At 42.8% G+C, this 18,666-nt stretch overlaps 1 protein-coding gene and 1 long non-coding RNA gene across 2 annotated transcripts in view; one reads left to right on the top strand and one right to left on the bottom strand.

Moving 5' to 3' along the window:
* LOC144589446 (uncharacterized) overlaps positions 1-18,666 on the bottom strand; it is a 59,402-nt gene that overhangs the window by 14,312 nt on the left and 26,424 nt on the right. The window lies entirely within an intron of this gene.
* On the top strand, positions 3,117-8,121 carry LOC144589445 (uncharacterized). The gene has a single exon (XM_078394063.1). It carries the CDS (start codon positions 3,845-3,847, stop codon positions 5,876-5,878), a length of 2,034 nt encoding a protein of 677 aa, XP_078250189.1. The 5' UTR covers positions 3,117-3,844; the 3' UTR covers positions 5,879-8,121.

Raw genomic sequence — 18,666 nt, 5'->3', positions numbered from 1 at the left:
GGGCTCGGGACTCACCCATAATTTGGTAGGGGTCTATTGAGGCCGCTTTGCAGAACCTGATTCTGCACTATGGCAGGGCCATCCAATTTACTGATGGTATTAATGAATAATTAATAAAGTGTGGCCCATGTTTATTCCATAATAATTGTCTCGTGTCTTTATTCCAGGGTGGGGCAGGTAATGGCATATGAAGTTTAATCTGCCCTACAGAGTAGTTTTTTAAAATTGTACATTTACAGTAGTTGAATTTAGTGGTTTTAATCCATTTAGCTGATTTTAATATTTTTTGCAGTGAGATTGGTTTTATTTGATTTTATAGATACATTTGGCTTTACTTGTTTTAATCTTTTATGAGGACTGTAAGCTGCTTTGTGCGCTTCTTTTAATGGAAAGGCAAGGCATAAATGCAAGAAATAAATAAGCAGTTTGTGGATTTCTGTAAATTCCAGGAAAAAATGAACTGAAGTACTCACTCATCTCTACATAATGGATATTTGCAGAATGTTCCTTCTGTTCATGGCTCTTAAAGTCCAACACACTGATTTTGCTTTCTCTTCTCTTTGTCCTCTTTCTTCTTGTCTGTGTTTATTTTTAAAGTACCCTCATAGGAAAGAGCACTGTATGGTTTTTAAAAATGCAGAGAAGTCCTGATCTAGCTTGTGATGTATTTAATTGCGCAACAGGTTCCAATAAAATTTCCTGCCATTGCTGTTGAGAATTTTGCTGCAGTTCTGTAACATAATGATTTTCACAGCAGCACATGCAGACAGTTCATGAGGCTCTAGTGAAAGGAATTCATATCAGATGGGTCTAAAGAATAAAAGGATCAATCAGCATTTTAAGATAAGCTCCATGTGAAATGACCTTTAAAACATAATACAAGACTATATTCCCTATGCAGCATTTGGGGAGAGGATTCAAACATTGACAAAGACTTCACCTTGAGACAGACATTTGGGAGACAGTAGAAACAGTGGTATCTAAACTGATGTTGTGGCCCCTACAAAAATGGTTTAATAAAAGCCTGATAGAGGAAGAGAGATCTAATCCCCTTGGGTGCTGGCAGCATGACAATATTCTCTGGATGTACAATGAAGTACAATATTATGTGCATTATAAATAATAATATGAATGAGTGTCCGATCATGGCCAAGAAGGCAACCCAGGTGGTTTTCCTTCCATTTCAAATTTTACCTCAAATCCAAACTGACCTATGCAGACAACCAAGCCAATAATCAATTGGTCAACCTGAGGCCAACATATGCATGATGCTGGGAGGAACATAATTATACTAACTTACTTTTCAAGGTTATGGTCAGACTCATTAATATGAAGCTTTCTGAAAAGCCAAGAATTGCTATAAACTTATCTGCCAGTTGCACTTTCTCCCATATTTATATATTTAAAAACATTATGAAGTTCTTCCTTATGAATCTATTTAAAAATATGAATTTTAGAGAAAATGAATGCAACAAACATCTCAGCTATCAGTACCAACCAAACTCAATATAGATGAATTCCTCGTATGGACAGAATCATATTGTTAAAGATATGGATCCAGCCAGAAACAGAGGTGGAAATCCTAATTTGGCACCAGAAACAAAAAAAGTTTTTTAAAAAAACTTTAAAAAAAATTATGCACTGCATGCCATTATTGTAGTCTGAGCCTTTTGCATATTGCACTGTTCTATTTTAGAGGTATCTGGGACCTTTTTAAAACAAGCATAGGTTGGCTACTTTTAACAGGGATCTCTGCTTATGTAAAGATAATGCTTATGGTAGAAAGACATACCATATCAATGAGCCAGCAGACCTTTACACTTCACTGACATCCAACAGGGTCTTGGCCAGGGCTGCTATACAATAAATGCGCTTTAGTAGGATTGTCATTTACTTGCTCTCACATTCATTTTAAAAACAAATATTTCAGTCAAACTGATTATGAAAACTGAAATGTTCACCTCTCCATAGTGGGTGAATGTAAAGGATAGTCAGAAACTACCTGCCATGAATGAACTACTACTACTACTACTACTACTACTACTACTACTACTACTACTACTACTACTACTACTACAACAACAACAACAACAACAACAACAACAACAACAACAACAATAATAATAATAATAATAATAATAATAATAATAATAATAATAATAATAATAATAATAATAATAATAATAATAATAATAATAATAATAATAATTCCTTCCCCTCAAGGTATTTAGCAACATAATGTTACAACATCTTCATGACTGCAATCATGAGTGCAATCACCCTGGTATAGATCTGGATGAACACCCCCATGCTAGTTTGAGTTGGCATTAGGCTGGGCAATTATGTTATAGAACTGGAGTGGGAGGCTGCAGTGGGGAAGATTGGTTGTGGAGGGAGGCATAGAACTCCCTAGAAACAGGCAAAGCCACCCATCTGGATTCCCAATAAAAATTAGTGCAGGATCCACACCCAGATTCAGACCACAATTCAGACTGGGGGGGGGGAGAGAAACAAAAATAAAAGCATGTATGTTAAACACTCATTTCACATGCTAGCAACGTTATGCTCAAAATCCTACAAAGTAGGCTTCAGCAGTATGTGGACCGAGAACTCCCAGAAGTACAAGCTGGATTCTGAAGGCACAGAGGAACTAGAGACCAAATTGCTAACATGCACTGGATTATGGAGAAAGCCAGAGAGTTCCAGAAAAACATCTACTTCTGCTTCATTGACTATGTAAAAGCCTTTGATTGTGTGGACCACAGCAAACTATGGCAAGTCCTTAAGGAAATGGGAGTGCCTGACCACCTTGTCTATCTCCTGAGAAACCTATATGTGGGACAGGAAGCAACAGTTAGAACTGAATATGGAACAGCCGATTGGTTCAAAATTGGGAAAGGAATACGACAAGGCTGTATATTGTCTCCCTGCTTATTTAACTTATATGCAGAATTCATCATGCAAAAGTTTGGACTGGAGAAATCCCAAACCAGAATTAAGATTGCTGGAAGAAATATCAACAACCTCAGATATACTGATGATCCCACTCTGATGACAGAAAGTGAGGAGGAATTAAAGAACCTCTTAATGAAGGTGAAAGAGGAGAGTGCAAAAAATGGTCTGATGTGGGAATGTATGCCATAGCTAAACATATAAAGGTATTTCTTGTCATGTTAATATCCATGTTGTATGAACCATGTTGATCTCCTCATGTGATGTAATATGGTGTGTTACTGAGCAGAGCGTCCTATTGGCTCATGTAAACCTGACAGTTGATGTTATGTAACCGGTAAGAGAATAAAAGGAGGTGCCAGGCATCATTGGGGAAGCTGATATCACAGAGAGCTGAGCTGTCTTCACAGAGAGCTGTTATCACTGACCATTTGAACAGCAACTTCAGCCAATGATCCTGAGCACGCTTTGAAAAGATTAAGATTAATTCGACTGCAGTCTCCTTATTTCAGAGGTCTCTCCCTCCGGAACCTTTCAGGGACCTCTCCCATCACCACAGGTTGTTGGAGCCGGATTCCAACAAGTGGTGCCCTGCGTGAGGCCTACTCCACTGTGTGAGGCCTACTTAACAGTGTGAGGCCTACTCCACTGTGTGAGGCCTACTTAACAGTGTGAGGCCTACTCCACTGTGTGAAGCCTACATCACAGTGTGAGGCCTACTCCAGCGTGTGCGGCCTACTTCAGTGTGAGGCCTGCTTCTCAGCGTGAGGCTCCCAGAAGCTAAGAAGACCGGTGGAAGGTCACTCCCTCACCCACGTCCGGCAAGGATTACAGCGCGCGCCTCGCATCTTTTTAGATCCCGGGTGAGTGATCCTCTCAAAGTTAGAAAACTATGGGTTCTTCACTGTCTCCTCAACAGTCTAAATATGTTGATGATCTTTACTATCTTGTAACGGAAAATGGACACTCTGCTACTAAAAAGGAAGTCGAAGCCCTAGTTTGGACTATCAGCGATATGTGTCCATGGGTACCCGAATCTGGAACTTTTGATTTGGAAAAGTGGACAAAAATTGGCATGAATTTTCAAGGCAATCCAAAAGTGTCTTCTCGAATTCTGTTTACCTGGTGTAAGGTCCGAGCTTGTTTAAAGGGACTTACACCAAATAACATTCTCTTTAGTCAACAACTAGCATCTGGGAACAGCTCTTATCCTCCCTTGCCTCAAATCTTGCCTCCTCAACCTTTAAATCTCATGCCTTCAGCACCGCCGCCACCAAATTACAACCAGGGGCGGCTGCCACCAAAACCTCCAGATAAACTGTTGAGAGATGATGAGGACTCCAGCCCTGATCTGTTTCCCACTGATGAACATAACAAGGCAGTACTAATTAAACCCTCTGCGTCAGGTTCAACCCCCCATGGGCACACTACTATGCATTCCAGATCCCTTGCAGCTGCCCTTTGCGAAGCTGGGGCTACAGATAACTCTATCTTATCAGCGTTTCCTGTTATTCGTGGACGACCCGCTGTACCAGCTATTCCCGGTGCTGATGATAATGACCCTGGCGTAGCTGGCAGACCACCTGTACCTGATAGATATGAGCCTCAAAAAGACCCACCACGCAAGTCACCAACCTATCAGGAGGCCATGAATGTATCGGGAAACCAGCCACCAGAAATGAAGGCTGAAGCTGTTAGCAAGAAACCTGACTCTAAGAATGATGTACCTTTAGAAAACCTGGAGACATCTTATATATCCATTGCATGTGACTTAGTTAAAGAAACAAAGGACTCTGATGAATGTGCTTCACCAGCCTTTACAGATTACTCCAAGATGATGATTCCAGAATTTGTTCCACATCCTGTGCCCGAGTATACCGAACATACTGAGAAGGCATCACTGCCCTCTGGAAATAGTGACACAGTGAGGAGCCAGCCAGAATTTGGTTCTGGTGAGAAGGAGGAAGAAGCTGTGCAAGAGAAACCACTTGAAGCTACTGCCAAGATTGCACCAAAAGGAGTTCAGGAAGAGGTATCTCCTTCCCTTAGCAAGCCCTACTTGGAATCCTTCCAGCCTCCATTGGAACCATCCAAAAATGAACCCACTTCTTGGTTTCTGGATGCAGAGGCTGCAGATCTGCCTAAGAAAGAGAAGATTCCTCAGCTGCAAATGGAGAATATTTATGCAGATGATGTCTCTGTTTCTAAGGAGCTCAAAAAGGTGGATAAAATGGTGGTGTCCATAGAATCCTCTCCAGAGACTGAAGACCTCCCCACGGTCCCTTATCAAGCTGCTAAGGTGGTGGCAGGAGCTATAGAAAAAGTCACATTAGGGAACAGTAAAGTCAGAGAGCCTGGTGATAGTGTTGTCAAAGTTGAAGAGAGACAGTCTCCTTACCAAGCTCTTGCCCAGATAGCAGATCTGTTCTACAAAGCTTGCACCAGATGTTGTCAGCTTTCTGGACTTGATATTCAATCTGTGTATTCTTCCTTTCCACAGGGCGACGTGGTGAGACTTTTGCAAACTTGTTCCACATTCCAGGTTGCTTTTGCTGATTTCGTAGGGACTGTTCTCCCTATCCCACCAAAGGACAAAAGGCTAACATTTTTCTCTACTGGTTCTTACTCTTTAACCACTTGCTTTTCTCCCCAGCCATTAGCAGGAAAGCGCATGTTGTTTACCAATGGTTCTCCACAACAAAGAGTAGTTGTCTGGCAAGATCCTGAAGGGCATTGGATGTCTCGATTTACCAAGCGACAGACATCAGCTCAACGTTCTGAACTTGCTGCTGTTTTGGAATTTGACCTCTTTCGATATGAAGACTTCAACCTAGTAGTGGACACACAATATGTTTATCTTCGCTTCTTTCCCGATCCTGGTGGGCAGGTACTTCTCATGGAATTATTCCACCTATGGGTACTATGATGAATTATTATGACTTACATGCCTTAAACAACTGGACTATCAGTATGTTTAATGATATGATTACAGCTATAACTTTGCTAAAGAAAGAACAAAGTGAGATACGTGATTTTGTATTACAAACTCGTTACGCTGTTGATATGTTGCTTGCCTCCGAAGGAGGAATCTGTGCTGTTGTTCATACTCATTGTTGCATGTTTATTTCTGATTATACACCAAATATTATTGCTACTATATCACATATGGAAGATTCTCTTAAGGTTAACCTCTGATTCCTTTGGATTCAGAAGCAATTGGTTTTTGGGATAGCCTATGGTCTTGGCTGCCCAACCTTTCCTGGTTTCGTAACTCTGCCAGCGAAGAGAGTCAAAGACGATGGTTAGAGACTTTGCATAGAGAACTGAAAAACAATACAGATTTACTACACAAGTATCACAAAGGCTTCTTTTTCCAATGGGAAGTTCCTGTGCTGTAATCAGACTTGCAAAGCAGCTCCAGGATGCACAATATGGGGAAAACATTGTGTACAAAGGTGGCCTCCTGCATGTTTACCATTGTATGCTTAATTTTAATATTGATTGTTGGATGTGTGCTCATTCTCTGTATAATAGATATTGGCCTTTAGGCCCTTTCAGCTTTGTTAACACTTCGTTTTGGGCTAATGTATCTATCTTTAATGATAATGCTACTGCGTCTTCCAAGCAAACCCCCCGTGCCATTTCATTAGTACCTAACTACCTATGGCCCAAAGCTCCCATTTGTATTGAATTGTTTAATGGTTCTGTGGATCTAGGTTCTTATCCCTTTTGTAATCTTTCCATCGCTATTCCCTATGGTGCCATAGACTGGATTAATGCCTCCTCGGGATATGGCGAGTATGCCTATTTACCTACTTGCCCTTGTCCTGACTCATCCTGTGTTTTCACTGGTGGGACCTGTAATATTTTGGGTAATTCCTGTACTAGTAAGGATCTCACCTGTATCCCTTATACTGGCTGGCCTGATAACGTAACTCGATATGGTGCCCATATGTCACTCCCATTTCAACAATATCTTCTGTTTCGGACCATGCAATATCAATGTACAGATATTCATTTAGGAAATGTCTCTGAAAATTACACGTTTGGTTTACCCCCAGGCATTTTCTTCATCTGTGGTCATGCCGCTTACAAGGTTCTCCCTGCTAATTGGAAAGGACGCTGTACTCTTGGAACGTTAGGTCCCTATAATTTGTATATTGCTCAGCATCACAACGTAAAACATGCTAGAAACCCTCATATCTATAAATGTGCACTGAATAAAACTGCTGGTATTGTTGCATTAGATATTTTTGGATGGTTTGTACCAGGTCTCAATGGGCTTGCCACCAATGCTAAGCTAGAATTAATCTCCCAAGATATAGAGCTACTTGCTAATGCTTCTAAAATTGCCATCAAAGCCCTACAAACTGAAATAGACTCTTTAGCTAACGTTGTTGTACAACATCGCTTGGGCCTTGACTTTTTGTTTCTTCGCAATGGTGGCTTGTGTGCCTGGCTCAATACTTCTTGTTGCTTCTATATAAATAAATCTGGGGTTATTGAGCAATCTGTCCTTCGGTTGCAAGAAGTCATGGACGGTCTTAGGGACGACTCCTCTGACCTATCTTGGTGGGAGTCTCTATGGTCTTGGCTTCCAGGTTTTGGCTGGGTTCATTCTCTATTGATGTATGTTATCATTATTGCAATATTGGTTGTTGTTTGTTGTTCTGTGCAGTGCATTTCATCCTTTCTCACTATGTGTATACAGTGTTGCAAGAAATCATCCCAAACTGTCTCCGCAAAACAATTATATCAAGTTAGGTACCATGCTTTGTATTCTTATGATAATGACTTTTAAATCTGTTAGTGTTTACATTTGGCAACATTTTAAATAAACAAAAACGGAGGGAATGTGGGAATGTATGCCATAGCTAAACATATAAAGGTATTTCTTGTCATGTTAATATCCATGTTGTATGAACCATGTTGATCTCCTCATGTGATGTAATATGGTGTGTTACTGAGCAGAGCGTCCTATTGGCTCATGTAAACCTGACAGTTGATGTTATGTAACCGGTAAGAGAATAAAAGGAGGTGCCAGGCATCATTGGGGAAGCTGATATCACAGAGAGCTGAGCTGTCTTCACAGAGAGCTGTTATCACTGACCATTTGAACAGCAACTTCAGCCAATGATCCTGAGCACGCTTTGAAAAGATTAAGATTAATTCGACTGCAGTCTCCTTATTTCAGAGGTCTCTCCCTCCGGAACCTTTCAGGGACCTCTCCCATCACCACAGGTTGTTGGAGCCGGATTCCAACAGTCTGAAGCTCAACATCCAAAAAACTAAGATCATGGCCACTGGTCCCATCACCTCCTGGCAAATAGAAGGGGAAGATATGGAGGCAGTGACAGATTTTACTTTCTTGGGCTCCAGGATCACTGCAGATGGTGACAGCAGCCACAAAATTAAAAGACTCCTGCTTCTTGGGAGGGAAGCGATGACAAACCTAGACAGCATCTTAAAAAGCAGGGACATCACCTTGCCGACAGAGCTATGGTTTTTCCAGTAGCAATGTATGGAAGTGAGAGCTGGACCATAAAGAAGGCTGACCACTGAAGAATTGATGCTTTTGAATTGTGGTGCTGGAGGAGAGGAGACTGCAAGGAGAACAAACCTATCCATTCTGAAGGAAATCAACCCTGAGTGCTCAATGGAAGGACAGATCCTGAAACTGAGGCTCCAATACTTTGGCCATCTCATGAGAAGAGAAGACTCCTTGGAAAAGACCTTGATGTTGGGAAAGTGTGAAGCCAAGAGGAAAAGGGGATGAGATAGTTGGACAGTATCATCAAAGCTACCAACATGAATTTGACCCAACATCTGGAGGCAGTGGAAGACAAGAGGGCCTGGTGCGCTCTGCTCCATGGGGTCACAAAGAGTCGGACACGACTTAACAACTAAATAACAACAACGTGTTATATATGCCTGTTTAGACGGATGACTAATGTGAAAAATAGGTGTTACTTTGATGTGTGGTTGTTTTATTCCATATTCCATATACTCATGTACTTTTTCAAAAGCTACTATGCTTTGGTTGCATTACATATTTATCAAGGCTGTAGCTGGAGAGGAAAGGATATAATTTTCTGTTACTACATAGTGTGATCGAAATAAAAATCAAAAGGAGTCCACACTTTTTCAATGTGGCTGATAACTGCATTTTCACCAATCATTTAGTTAAAGTAATATTTAATTTGACTAAACATAATGCTTTAAACAATAACATGAACAAAAGAAAATTCATGTCTGAAGGTGCTTACCATCAATATTTGAAAAATACGATCCCTTTCTGTGTAAAATAAATTTTCCTCACAACTTTCCCTTTACAATGCCAGAAAAAATGAAACCTCCTTAGTTCAGAATGATTTTTTACATGTAGTACAAGGAACATGGCCAGTGTAAAATTGTTTATCATAATGCTGAATATATATTTCAATTCAGCTCAAACTGTACTTATGTTCATGAACAGAGATAATTCTAATAAGAAGTCTCTCCATGAACACTCACAGAACCACTATGAAGGCCACAATCTTTACATAGGGATATCTATAGGTATTGAGAGTCAACTGAACTTATTGTTGCTATTGTCAGACTTTCAAAAAATACAAGAAAGCACAGCTGTGTTTAGGCAAGCAGGGCTCTGTGAGAAAAGCAGTTCTGTTAGGTAAACTTCACACTGCCATCCAGTTTATTCTAAGTTTCCTTTGTTTCAAAGCTTGAGGAATGAATCTTGTATCCAAGAAAATCAGAGTTGGAAATCTTGTAGATTTATTGAATGGAAATTGTCTGAGCAAAATGAAGGTTCAGAGAACTGAGTTATGGAACAGGTCCAACATCATATTTTCTCCAGAACTGTGCAAAAATTATGTATATAAAATTTTATATATATATAAAATCCAGATGTACTTCTAAAACAACAGAGAGATACAAAATACAAAACCAGGAATCCCATAAATCATGGAGAGTATCTTGCTTATTTCTCTCAGGATGTTACAGATACCAAAGAGAGGTCATAAAGAGCACCAAGAGAAGTAACATGACCAGGCACTAAAAGCAACAAAAGGTAGCTAAAGAGAAAATGTCATGTCTGATCACAATCATATACATATCATAGTCTAATGACATAAAATCAAATATCATGGGGTTTTCAGAAAACAGCTACTCATGCCGTCTCAGATGCAAAATCCATTAGCTGTGCCTGTGAACGTAATAGGAAGGCTGTGTTCATTACATTACTTAAATCTATACACAATTACACTTTTTTATCCAATACAATTCTTCAAATAACTTCCAGTTTCTGAATTGGGGTACTGTGCTTCTTTATTCATGATTGAAAATGCCAGGAAATGGCTAGTATTGTTGTGCAGTATTGTGCCTGCATTGCTCACAAGAAAAAGGATGCCAAGCTTTGCCTAACAAAGGGCATTCTGAATGTTGATTACACCAATGTCAGCAGTCAAGATGATCTACAGGATACCCTCTTCTGCTCACCACCATTCACAAAGAGACACCAAGCAAAGCTCAAAGGGTAAGGCTGCGAGCCAGTAAAGGATGGACTGGACCCAGTTGGGGGGGGGTAACACCTCTTTTATTTTATTATGTTTTACACCGTTAGTTATATTTAATTTTAAATTAATTCACTTTGTATTTGCTTATAAATCTGTATTAGAACGTTTGTGTTATTAGTTAGGTTTTTTTTTTTTTTTTTTTTTTCTTCTTTCTTTTCTTTTCTTTTTTTACTCTGTCTGGTATGGAGTGGGAGGCTTGCCTGACCAGCGAGGGGCCTTTCAACATTCCGGTGGTTATGGGTAGAGGGCGATATGGCGTTGGCGCAGCCCCCACTCGTGTTAGTAGAACGCGGAACAGATGTCTGAAGGCTGTCCCCTGTTCTGAGGCTGCGACCAACCCCCAGAATCGAGGTAACCAGTTCAGCCAGCCTTCCACTCTAACCCTGCTGCTGTTGAATGCCAGGTCTGTATCCAACAAGCCCCAACTAATTCAAGATCTTATTCTGGAGGAGGATGCAGACCTGGCATGCATAACCGAGACGTGGCTTAATGGGGAGGGTGGACCTCCTCTGGCTCTCATCTGCCCGCCCGGTTATGATGTCCAGCACCAGGGTAGACTGGAAGGGCGGGGGGGGGGGAGTAGCCATTGTATATAAATCCACCTTGGAGGTTACCAGGCGCTCCTCGGCGGTAAGGCCGGGTCTAGAGGCCCTTCACGTGTTGATTGGGGCCAGGGATGGAATTGGGATTTTGCTGGGCTACCGGGCTCCCTGCGGCCCAGCCACTTCCCTTCCGGAGCTGGCTGACTTTGTCTCCGCGGCATTGTTGGGATCCCCGAGGCTTTTGGTCTTGGGTGATTTCAACGTGCATGCGGAGGCAGAGGTTACTGGGCCAGCTTCTGAGTTCTTGGAAACCATGGCTTCCTTGAACATGTCCCAACATGTCAACGGCCCCACCCACGTGGGTGGTCACACACTGGACCTGGTCTTTTCCTCCAATTGGGGTGAGAGTGGTCTGATGGTGGCGGACCTGGTGTCAGTCCCCTTGTCATGGTCAGATCACCACCTGATTAAATGTAACCTCACAGTGGCTCTCCCCCCACGCAGGGAGCAGGGGCCTATTGTTATGGCCCGCCCTCGAAGACTACTGGATCCGATTGGTTTCCAAGATGCCATGAGAGGGATTACCGCTGACCTGGCTAGCGCTCCTGTCGACGTCCTGGTGGATAGCTGGTCTACCGCTGCCACCCGGGCAGTGGACACGATCGCGCCCAAACGCCCTCTCCGACGCAGAACTCGTCCGGCGCCCTGGTTTTCCCAGGAGCTCCGGGTGATGAAGCGAATAAGGAGAAGGCTAGAGCGTAGATGGAGGAAGAATCCGACGGACAATAACTGGATAGCCGTTAAGGTCGCAACTAACCTTTACCTGAATAAGGTGAAGGCTGCCAGTAGATCATTCTTCGCTAACCGGATAAGCGAAGCATCCAACCAGCAGGCGGAACTTTTCCGTATAGTGCGCGACCTATCCGGAGTTGGCCCGGGAGATCGGCCTCCCCCTAGTTTTTCACCGGACCAATTTGCGGCATTTTTTAAATCTAAAGTGGAGGCCATCCGCCGGGAGCTCTCTCCTTTTTTGAATACAGTGAATCGAGCTGAGATGTCCAGCGCTCTGTCTTGCCCGGTTATTTTTGATTCTTTTCAGCCAGTTACGCCTGATTCTGTGACCAGAGTGCTTGACCGCTGTCGGGCCACCACCTCCTCCTTGGACCCTTGCCCGGCCTGGCTAATCAAAGCAGCCAGGCCGAAAACAACTGAATGGGCCACAGCTATAATAAATGGGTCTTTCCTTGAGGGCAGATTCCCATCTGCCCTCAAGGAGACACTCATTAGGCCCATACGAAAGAAATCTAGTTTGGCGGCGGACGAAATTGGCAATTACAGGCCCGTCGCCAATATTTCTTTCATGAGCAAAGTGGTGGAGAGGGTGGTGGCAGACCAGCTTCAGGCACTCTTGGATGAAACAGATGCACTGGATCCATTCCAGTCGGGCTTCAGGCCGCGCCACGGGACAGAGACGGCATTGGTCGCCCTGTATGATGACCTGCTGAGGGAGGCCGACAGGGGCAAAACGTCTCTGCTGGTCCTCCTCGATATTTCGGCGGCCTTTGATACCGTCGACCACGGTATCCTCCTGGGGAGGCTCTCCGAGTTGGGAATCGGTGGCCTGGCGTTAGCCTGGCTCCGCTCCTTCTTGGAGGACCGTCCCCAGAGAGTTCAGCTTGGGGAGAATGTCTCGGCCCCGTGGAGCTCCAATTGTGGGGTTCCACAGGGGTCGATTATCTCCCCAATGCTATTTAATATCTATATGAGGCCGCTAGCGGGCGTCATCAGGAGGTGTGGAGCGATGTGTCACCAGTACGCTGACGACACTCAGCTCTACATCTCCTTTTTGCCAACTGCAGGTGATGCCGTCCTGACCCTCCAGCGCTGCCTGGAGACCATCCTGGAATGGATGCAGGAAAATGGCCTCCGGCTGAACCCGGACAAGACGGAAGTTCTGAGGGTGGGGCCCCCCGTAGTTGGTGGCCTGGTTGGCCCTCTCTCTTTCGGGGGGGCGACCTTGGCCCCAGTGAGCGGGGTCCGCAGCTTGGGCATACACTTGGACCCGACGCTCACCATGGAAACACAGGTGACGTCGGTTGTCCGCTCCGCCTATTTCCATCTTTGGCGGATTGCCCGGCTGCGGCCCTATCTCGACACGGGGGCCCTCACTACCTTAGTACATGCGCTCGTAATCTCAAGATTAGATCACTGCAACGCGCTCTACGTGGGGCTACCTTTGAGGCTGATACGGAAACTTCAGATGGTGCAGAATGCAGCAGCCAGACTCCTCACCGGAGGGAGGAAATATCATCACATCTCCCCCACCCTGGCTAGACTGCACTGGCTGCCCATTTGTTTCCGTATTGACTTCAAAGTCTTAATGCTTACTTATAAGGCCCTAAACGGTTTGGGACCTCGATACTTGGCGGAACGCCTTCACCCACCAAGTTCTACCCGAACCACCCGCGCGAGCCAGGAGGTGAGACTGAGGGGCCTGACGCCGAGGGAGGCCCGGAGAGAGAGGACAAGAAACCGGGCCTTCTCGGCGGTGGCCCCTCGCCTTTGGAACAATCTCCCTCCTGAGATTCGCGCGGCCCCTTCGCTGGGTACATTCAAAATTCAATTAAAAACATGGCTTTATGTTAAGGCCTTCCCTCCTGCCAGCACCTAATTTAATTTATATTACTTCTTCTTCTTTCTCTATCTATTATTTATGACTTATGTTTTGTTAATTGATATTTTGATATTTTGGACTTATGTTATTATAATTGTATATTTTTATGTTAGCCGCTCAGAGTGGTACTGTGTTACCAGATGAGCGGGATACAAATCAAATAAATAAATAAATAAATAAATAAGCAAGGGAAAATTCCAGAAATTGACTCCTTTTTTCATAAGTGAGCCCCTTCTCACTCAAACAGAAAGCAGTTGTCAGGGCTGTTTTTTAACAAATGTGAATTGTAGTGAGCACAAGAGGGTATCCTAGAAACCAGTTGCCATTGGTACTATAACCATTCTGGCTGCCCTTTGCTCTGTAAAGCTTTGGTATCATTTTTTCTGCTGGCAACATGGGTCTTCAGGATACCCTTTTGTGCTCATTAAGATTCACATTTGCCAAAATGAGATCACCTTCATGAACTCGAATTTTTTTTGGAGAACTTAGTAAAATTCTGGCTTCATGATATGTGTCACTCACTGCATGTCTTCCATGATATTATGATGATAGAACAACATGATGGAGAGGGGAAATCATGCAGCCAGTGTCAGCATAAAGAATGGGTGTATCATGTATCATGGGACGTCTTTGGCAACCAGGAGCAAGGATTCACCTGCTGAGAACTTTAGCATATCTGCATGAGAGTAGCACACATTGCAATAACATGGAGCAAGTGATAAGACCAACAAAGGAGATATGGGAAGAATAAGGATAGCATGGAAGGGAAAGAATTAAGATACTATACTAGAAAATACTTAATTGTTTCTGACCAAAGGCCTTTACAATATACAATACAAAAAAAGGTATAATATTTTCCAGTTTAAAACAGGTAATTATGATAGCTCATTAGGATGCTTGTCATCTGACCAAACATCACATCCTTCAAAACCATCAAACCTGCTGCACATGTTTGTGGTAGCTCTACACCATTAAGATCCTTGAGAAAACAAAAACCCAGCTTCTTGTCTACCAGCGCAAATTGGGCTACAGAGTAAGTATAAATCACTGATTTTCAGAGAGGAGACGTAATACTGCTACTCAGAGGTGTAGCTGGCAAATGACTGGATGACAGGTGACAGAAATCTTTTTCTAAGATCCATCTAAAAGGAGAAGAACAATAAACAGTGAGTTATATCTTCAAACTGATTACAGCCATAGACGCATATTTGTTCTGAAACTGGGGTCCCATGATATTGCCCTTTAAGATATGTAGAGGGCATCTGTTGGAATCTGAGTTCTGTAAAAGCTCTACAGAGCTGTGGGAAGGATAGTGTTTCAACACAGTATGGTTTTGCATGATTAACTTGAAGTTGAGGATACCCAATAGAGAATTGTGACCCAATGGCAGCCCTATCTTGACTGGCATCAGAGTCAAAAATCCAACTCCTAAGAGCTTGAGGACTAAAAACAAAGAAACCTTTCCATGGAAAGACTGAAAACCTTTAATTGACACCACTGTGCCCATCCTCCCATCCACAATTGCTCTAACCAGCAGCATTTGGTCCGGGAGTGGTCCTCCATGCTTATTTAGTTTACATCAGTATCTAAAATAGGCCAAATCAATTCTGACCATAATTGAAGGGAGACCCAGCTCAGCCCTAATATGAGCTGAAGGAGTCCCGGGAGGAAGACCCAGTATCTGCCTCATGAATTTATTCTGCACAACCTCCAGATTAAGATGCAGTGTGAAGTCACACAATTGCAACCAGTTTGTTTTTCCTCTCTATTTCCATTTCATAAACAGAGGTCAGGGATGGGGAAATCTTTCACTTTCTTCCACATTTTGATTGATGTGGCCAATTTTTATCAAAATGAAATTTTCATCTGGCCCCAACGAACATCAGGTTCATATATGTGAATAATTTGTGTGTGAAGCATCTTTCAACTTACTTCTGCTCAGGTTCTTTCCTATACCTGTAAGAATTGCTAAAATTAGTTGTGAAGCATCTGTATTTGTAATACAAAGATGTGATCTGGATAGCACATTAAATGGGATCTGAATGGGGAACTCTTTCTATGGTTCTACTGAACAGTAAGGCAAACTCATTTTGGTAAGTGGATACAGGTTTGGAAACTACCATTGGTTAGATTGCATCTATTATGATATAAAAGAAATAGTCAAAACTGGTCTAGAATTTCCATTCTCTAGAAATGGAGGTTGTCAAATTATACCTTTTTCATGATCTTTCCTCATGAAATAGGGATTTTGTAGTTTTTCTCAGGTATTGGCTGCATCACTGAATAATCCGTATATTACAGGTATCACGAAGCAGGTATGTCTTCTAGGTTGACCTGCTTTAAATAATCTGTGATAATCTGTTGACTAATCAGGAAACTCCTGTCTATCTATAATAATTTCACTTTTTAAATCAATGTATTCATTTGAGATGCATGCTATTCTCATAAACCTTGTCATCCTTTTTTTAATCTTTCCTTTCTAATGTCATGATTATTTTTATAATAATAAATGTCATCTTAGTGAGACTGAGAATATAGTGATCACACACATAACCTTATGGGAACTTCCATAATAATAACATGGAGACTTGGCACTAAGAGAGAATGAATAGAAGCAAAACTTCTTGAAGATTTTCATGACTCATCTTTTTTTAAAAGTCACTCAGTTTATCCATTATATATGTATAACAATATATTCCATATTTAGTTTTTTTAACATGCCATTTATTTCTCCATATCCTTAGTCTTTACCACATCCACACTAAAAGAAACTGTGAAGGATATAAATTGCACTTAATTCAAAATTTCTGTTATTGATTTTAACTAAAAGGTTATAGCCAAGAACATTTTGATTCACATAATGTTTTCTTGCTTCTGCTTGAAGTGCAAACCTACTGATCGCTCTTGGTCATTCTGGGCATCTTTTAGTAAAATTGGGTTAACAAACCAGTAGGGTTGTATGATAACAACTGAAATTCCTTGAGCAATTTTCTGTCAAAAATCATTTCTGGACAAGTCCACTTTGAAGCTCACATGCAAATATAATACTTAGTCTTTAAGGTGCCACATGTTTGTCTCATTTGGTTTGGTTTCTTTGGATTTTGCCTTTTAAGAAAGTAACACTCAAACCTTATGAGGTTGCACTGCTGTACATATTTACCTGAAACTAAGTCCCACTGAATACAATAGGAGTTATGTCTGAGTAAACATTGAGTTAGGCATGTGGCTGCAGAGTCAGTGGTGGGGAGTTCAATTCCCCAGTGTGCCCCCTGTGAGCAGAGCCACTCTGTGTGGCCTTGGGCAAGCTGCACAGTTCTGCAACACCATGGGGAAAACCACTTGCCCGCCCAAGCCCGGAATAAAGACGCGAGACAACAGTGTTGGAATTATAATACAGGCCACACTTTATTTCAAGATTTTCAAATTAATCATCAATTGGCTCAGTAAAAGGGGCCTGCAATAGTGTGGAAATGATGACAGATAGGGGTAATAAAATACCCCTTGCTTATCCATTGGGCGAGTCCCTGGCCTCGGATTCCTGCTGTCTCACAGACAGCAGGAACCCGGCGTGCTGCTAATAAACACCTCCAGACCTCAAGCCATCTTTATTTGATGACTATTGGTCCCAGCGCATCCTTCCCAAACCAGCCCTATAATCACACGATCCGCAGAGCCAGGAGGTCAGATGCGCTGTTGGCTTACCTGAGTTACAAATGTGACACACCAAAACACCTGTTTTTCTGCACTACCCGCCACAGCATAGGGACTAGCATAGGTAAATCCCATGCCCACCACAGAGCCTCTGAAGTTCAGCAAGCAGGCCCCTTCTAATATCATCCAAAAAGATATTCAAGCCTGCATCCGACAAGTGGATATCATCACTGTGAACAAGAGCAGGATTGCATACTTGAATCCTGTGGTGACTAACCACAGAGCCAAGACCACCCTGGCAGACACCTTTACACACTTCATGATTAACATGGTGCCGAGCTGTGTTAACATCAAGCACATTTCACACACCACACCATACAAGTCATGGAATGATCGCGAACCATATGATCAGCATAGTAGGTGCACTAGACAAACCATTGCCGCCTTAATGCATCAACCAGACATTTGGCGGGGATGGGTCAAACTCTGTTAGCCATCCAAGCTGGATCCATAGCAAGCCACACACGCCTCTCAAGTAAGCATGAGCATGGGCACCAAGCCCCAAGAGCAGTCCCCAAGTGGGACTTGGCCACACAAGGTTCTGCCCAATAACAAAGCCGTGGTGCTGGTCAAACACTGTCAGCCATCCAAGCTGGATCCGTAGCAAGCCACGCACACCTCTCAAGTAAGCATGAGCATGGGGAGAAAGCCCCAAGTGCAGTGCCCAAGTGGGAATTGGCAGCACAAGGTCCTGCCCAATAACACAGACATGGTGGATGATCCTAACATGTCTTCGACTTGCAGTCCCCGCAGCACCTGAAACAACATAATAAGCCCTGCCCACACATTAGGTAGGGTTCCGATATAACGTTGATAACTAAATGAGGACCAACTTCCAAACTGCTTAATGTGATCTGTACTGTACCCAAGAGCAGCCGCTGGGTGTTGCTCCAATTCTGAAAGAACATGTCCCAAATTGCAAACCCCTAAAACATATTCTGTCCAATGACAGGTCCATCAACTTTCAAAATTGATATATCGTAAATGGTGATTTGGCTGCATGCTGTAAAAGTATCCAGGCCCTTGACATCTAAACTCCATGAACGCTTGGGTGGCTACGACAAGACAAAGACACCTAAAGCCACCTTACTCAAACACCAACAATCTCCCTTTGCCTTTCTGGTCGGCCTTTGCTCGCCTAATTGTAATTTTAAAATTGCTGTAGCTGGATCATAACATCACCCTATTGCAGTGCATATCTAGAGGCATCTGC

Source organism: Pogona vitticeps, chromosome 5, assembly GCF_051106095.1.
Source record: "Pogona vitticeps strain Pit_001003342236 chromosome 5, PviZW2.1, whole genome shotgun sequence".
Classification (NCBI taxonomy): Eukaryota; Metazoa; Chordata; class Lepidosauria; order Squamata; family Agamidae; genus Pogona; species Pogona vitticeps.
This window is presented reverse-complemented; position numbering and strand designations above follow the sequence as displayed.

Coding starts and splice junctions, on each gene's coding strand:
- LOC144589445 (XM_078394063.1), top strand. CDS start 3,845: ATGGGTTCTTCACTGTCTCCTCAACAGTCTAAATATGTTGATGATCTT.